The sequence below is a fragment of the Telopea speciosissima genome, chromosome 8, assembly GCF_018873765.1.
Source record: "Telopea speciosissima isolate NSW1024214 ecotype Mountain lineage chromosome 8, Tspe_v1, whole genome shotgun sequence".
NCBI classification, from domain to species: Eukaryota; Viridiplantae; Streptophyta; class Magnoliopsida; order Proteales; family Proteaceae; genus Telopea; species Telopea speciosissima.
The window spans coordinates 28,260,179-28,262,013 of NC_057923.1; the positions used below are offsets into that span (position 1 = coordinate 28,260,179).

Consider the following 1,835-nt stretch of genomic DNA (forward strand, 5'->3'; position numbering starts at 1 on the left):
CCTAAGGGGATCTCCAAACCCGGAAATGGAAAAGAGAGGGAGGAAAGTGAGGTCATTTACCTCAAGGTTAGATTTATAGATGATTCTCCACCTCCACAGCCCCTCCAAGCTCTCCTCCACCAAAGCCTTCAATGCTCCAAGCCTCCAACGTTTTGGGTAGGTGAATAGAGTAAATGAGACTTGGAAGCCAAGTCTTTCTCTTAAGACTAATCTCCTACTTAGGGCCTATTTGGATTGGGCTTTAATAGCCAAAACCTAATTAAAATTCTATGACGCCGATGGGTCCACCTATACGGTACACCCACAAGCCAAGGAGACCAAGGGTAAGGCCCAAACCTTGTCTAGGTGTCTAGATAGGATGTCAGGGGCACGGGGTGTGGGTCCCACTCGAGAAAACACATAAAGTCTTTAAACAGCATGGGCGGACTAACGGGTGGATTCAGTCTTGGTGAGTCCGTTTATGTGTCCGTTGCTGCTGTAAGGGCCGAAACCCAAGAAAATCGATCGGGCTTTGGCCCACACTTCAAGTACAACAAGGGGAAAGGTGTACTAATCATTAACAAGGTAGTATCTTACCCCTCGACCGTCACAACGTGTCCTTCGTGATCCTGAATAGTTTCCCAATTGCGATGCTAGGCTCATCGCCAAAAGAGGCATCTAGGTGTGGGGACACGGGGAACGCCTTCCAGTACTCTTTACTCCATGGACTCGTGCTACGAGGATGATCAACGAAGTCACCATCGATAAATCTTCCTCACTGCCGGTTAAGGAACCTCTCCTCCACAGGCAGTCCCGTAAACTGGTCAAAAATCTTATGACTATGTTTGACCACAAGTGAAAATAGCTCACCAGCATACACGGTAGTAGAATCTACACGTCACAGGAGAGAGAAATCATAATTAATAGTAAATCTGGGCACAGATGTAACATCCTCCCCACCTTATAAAAATTTCATCCCTGAAATTGTCATACCTTATAGGAATCCAAGGGAAGGGTACTCTGCTCGCATTTTGACCTCGGCTTCCCAGGAGGCTTCTTCTTCTTTGCGGTTGCACCACTTTACCTTCACATAATGAATTGGTCTATTATGGAGATTCACCACCTTGCTGTCTAAGATCTTCTCAGGCTGTTCCTTATAAGACATATCTGCTGCTAGCTCTGGTGGTTCCTGAGATAGAACATGACTGGGGTCGTGCACATACTTCCACAGCATAGACACATGGAAGACATCGTGCACGCCATCCAAAGATGGTGGAAGCGCTAGCCGATATGCCACCGGTCCAATCTTCACAAGAATCTCATAGGGTCCAATATATCTCGGGCTTAGCTTACCCTTCTTGTAGAACCGCATCATGCCCTTAGTAGGCGACACCTTGAGAAATACTTTGTCACCAATAAGGAATTCTAGGTCCCTCTGCCTTTGATCTACATAGCCCTTCTGTCTAGACTGGGTAGCCTTGATTCGCTCACGGATCAAATCCACCTTCTCACAGGTTGCTTGGATTAATTTTGGCCCAAGGATATGCCGCTCACCTACTTCATCCCAGTATAACGGAGTACTACACTTCTTCCCATACTGAGCCTCAAATGGAGCCATTCCGATAGTTGCTTAGTAACTGTTGTTTTAGGCGAATTCGATAAGTGAGATATGCTCATCCCAAGTGCCTTGCATATCAATGGCACAGGCTCGAAGCATGTCTTCCAAAGTTTGTACCTCATAGTCCTTCATGAGTTCCAGCCAACGCCTCTGTCTCATGTTGAGCTCCTTCTGAGTAAAGAAATATTTGAGGCATTTATGGTCGCTGTAGATCGCACTCTTTTCTCCATACAGATAG

The 1,835-nt window shown here is 46.4% G+C and overlaps 1 protein-coding gene across 1 annotated transcript; it reads right to left on the reverse strand.

The window, feature by feature from the left end:
- Positions 1-973: 973 nt before the first annotated feature.
- On the reverse strand, positions 974-1,597 carry LOC122672221. The gene has a single exon (XM_043869716.1). It carries the CDS (start codon positions 1,595-1,597, stop codon positions 974-976), a length of 624 nt encoding a protein of 207 aa, XP_043725651.1.
- Positions 1,598-1,835: the final 238 nt, after the last annotated feature.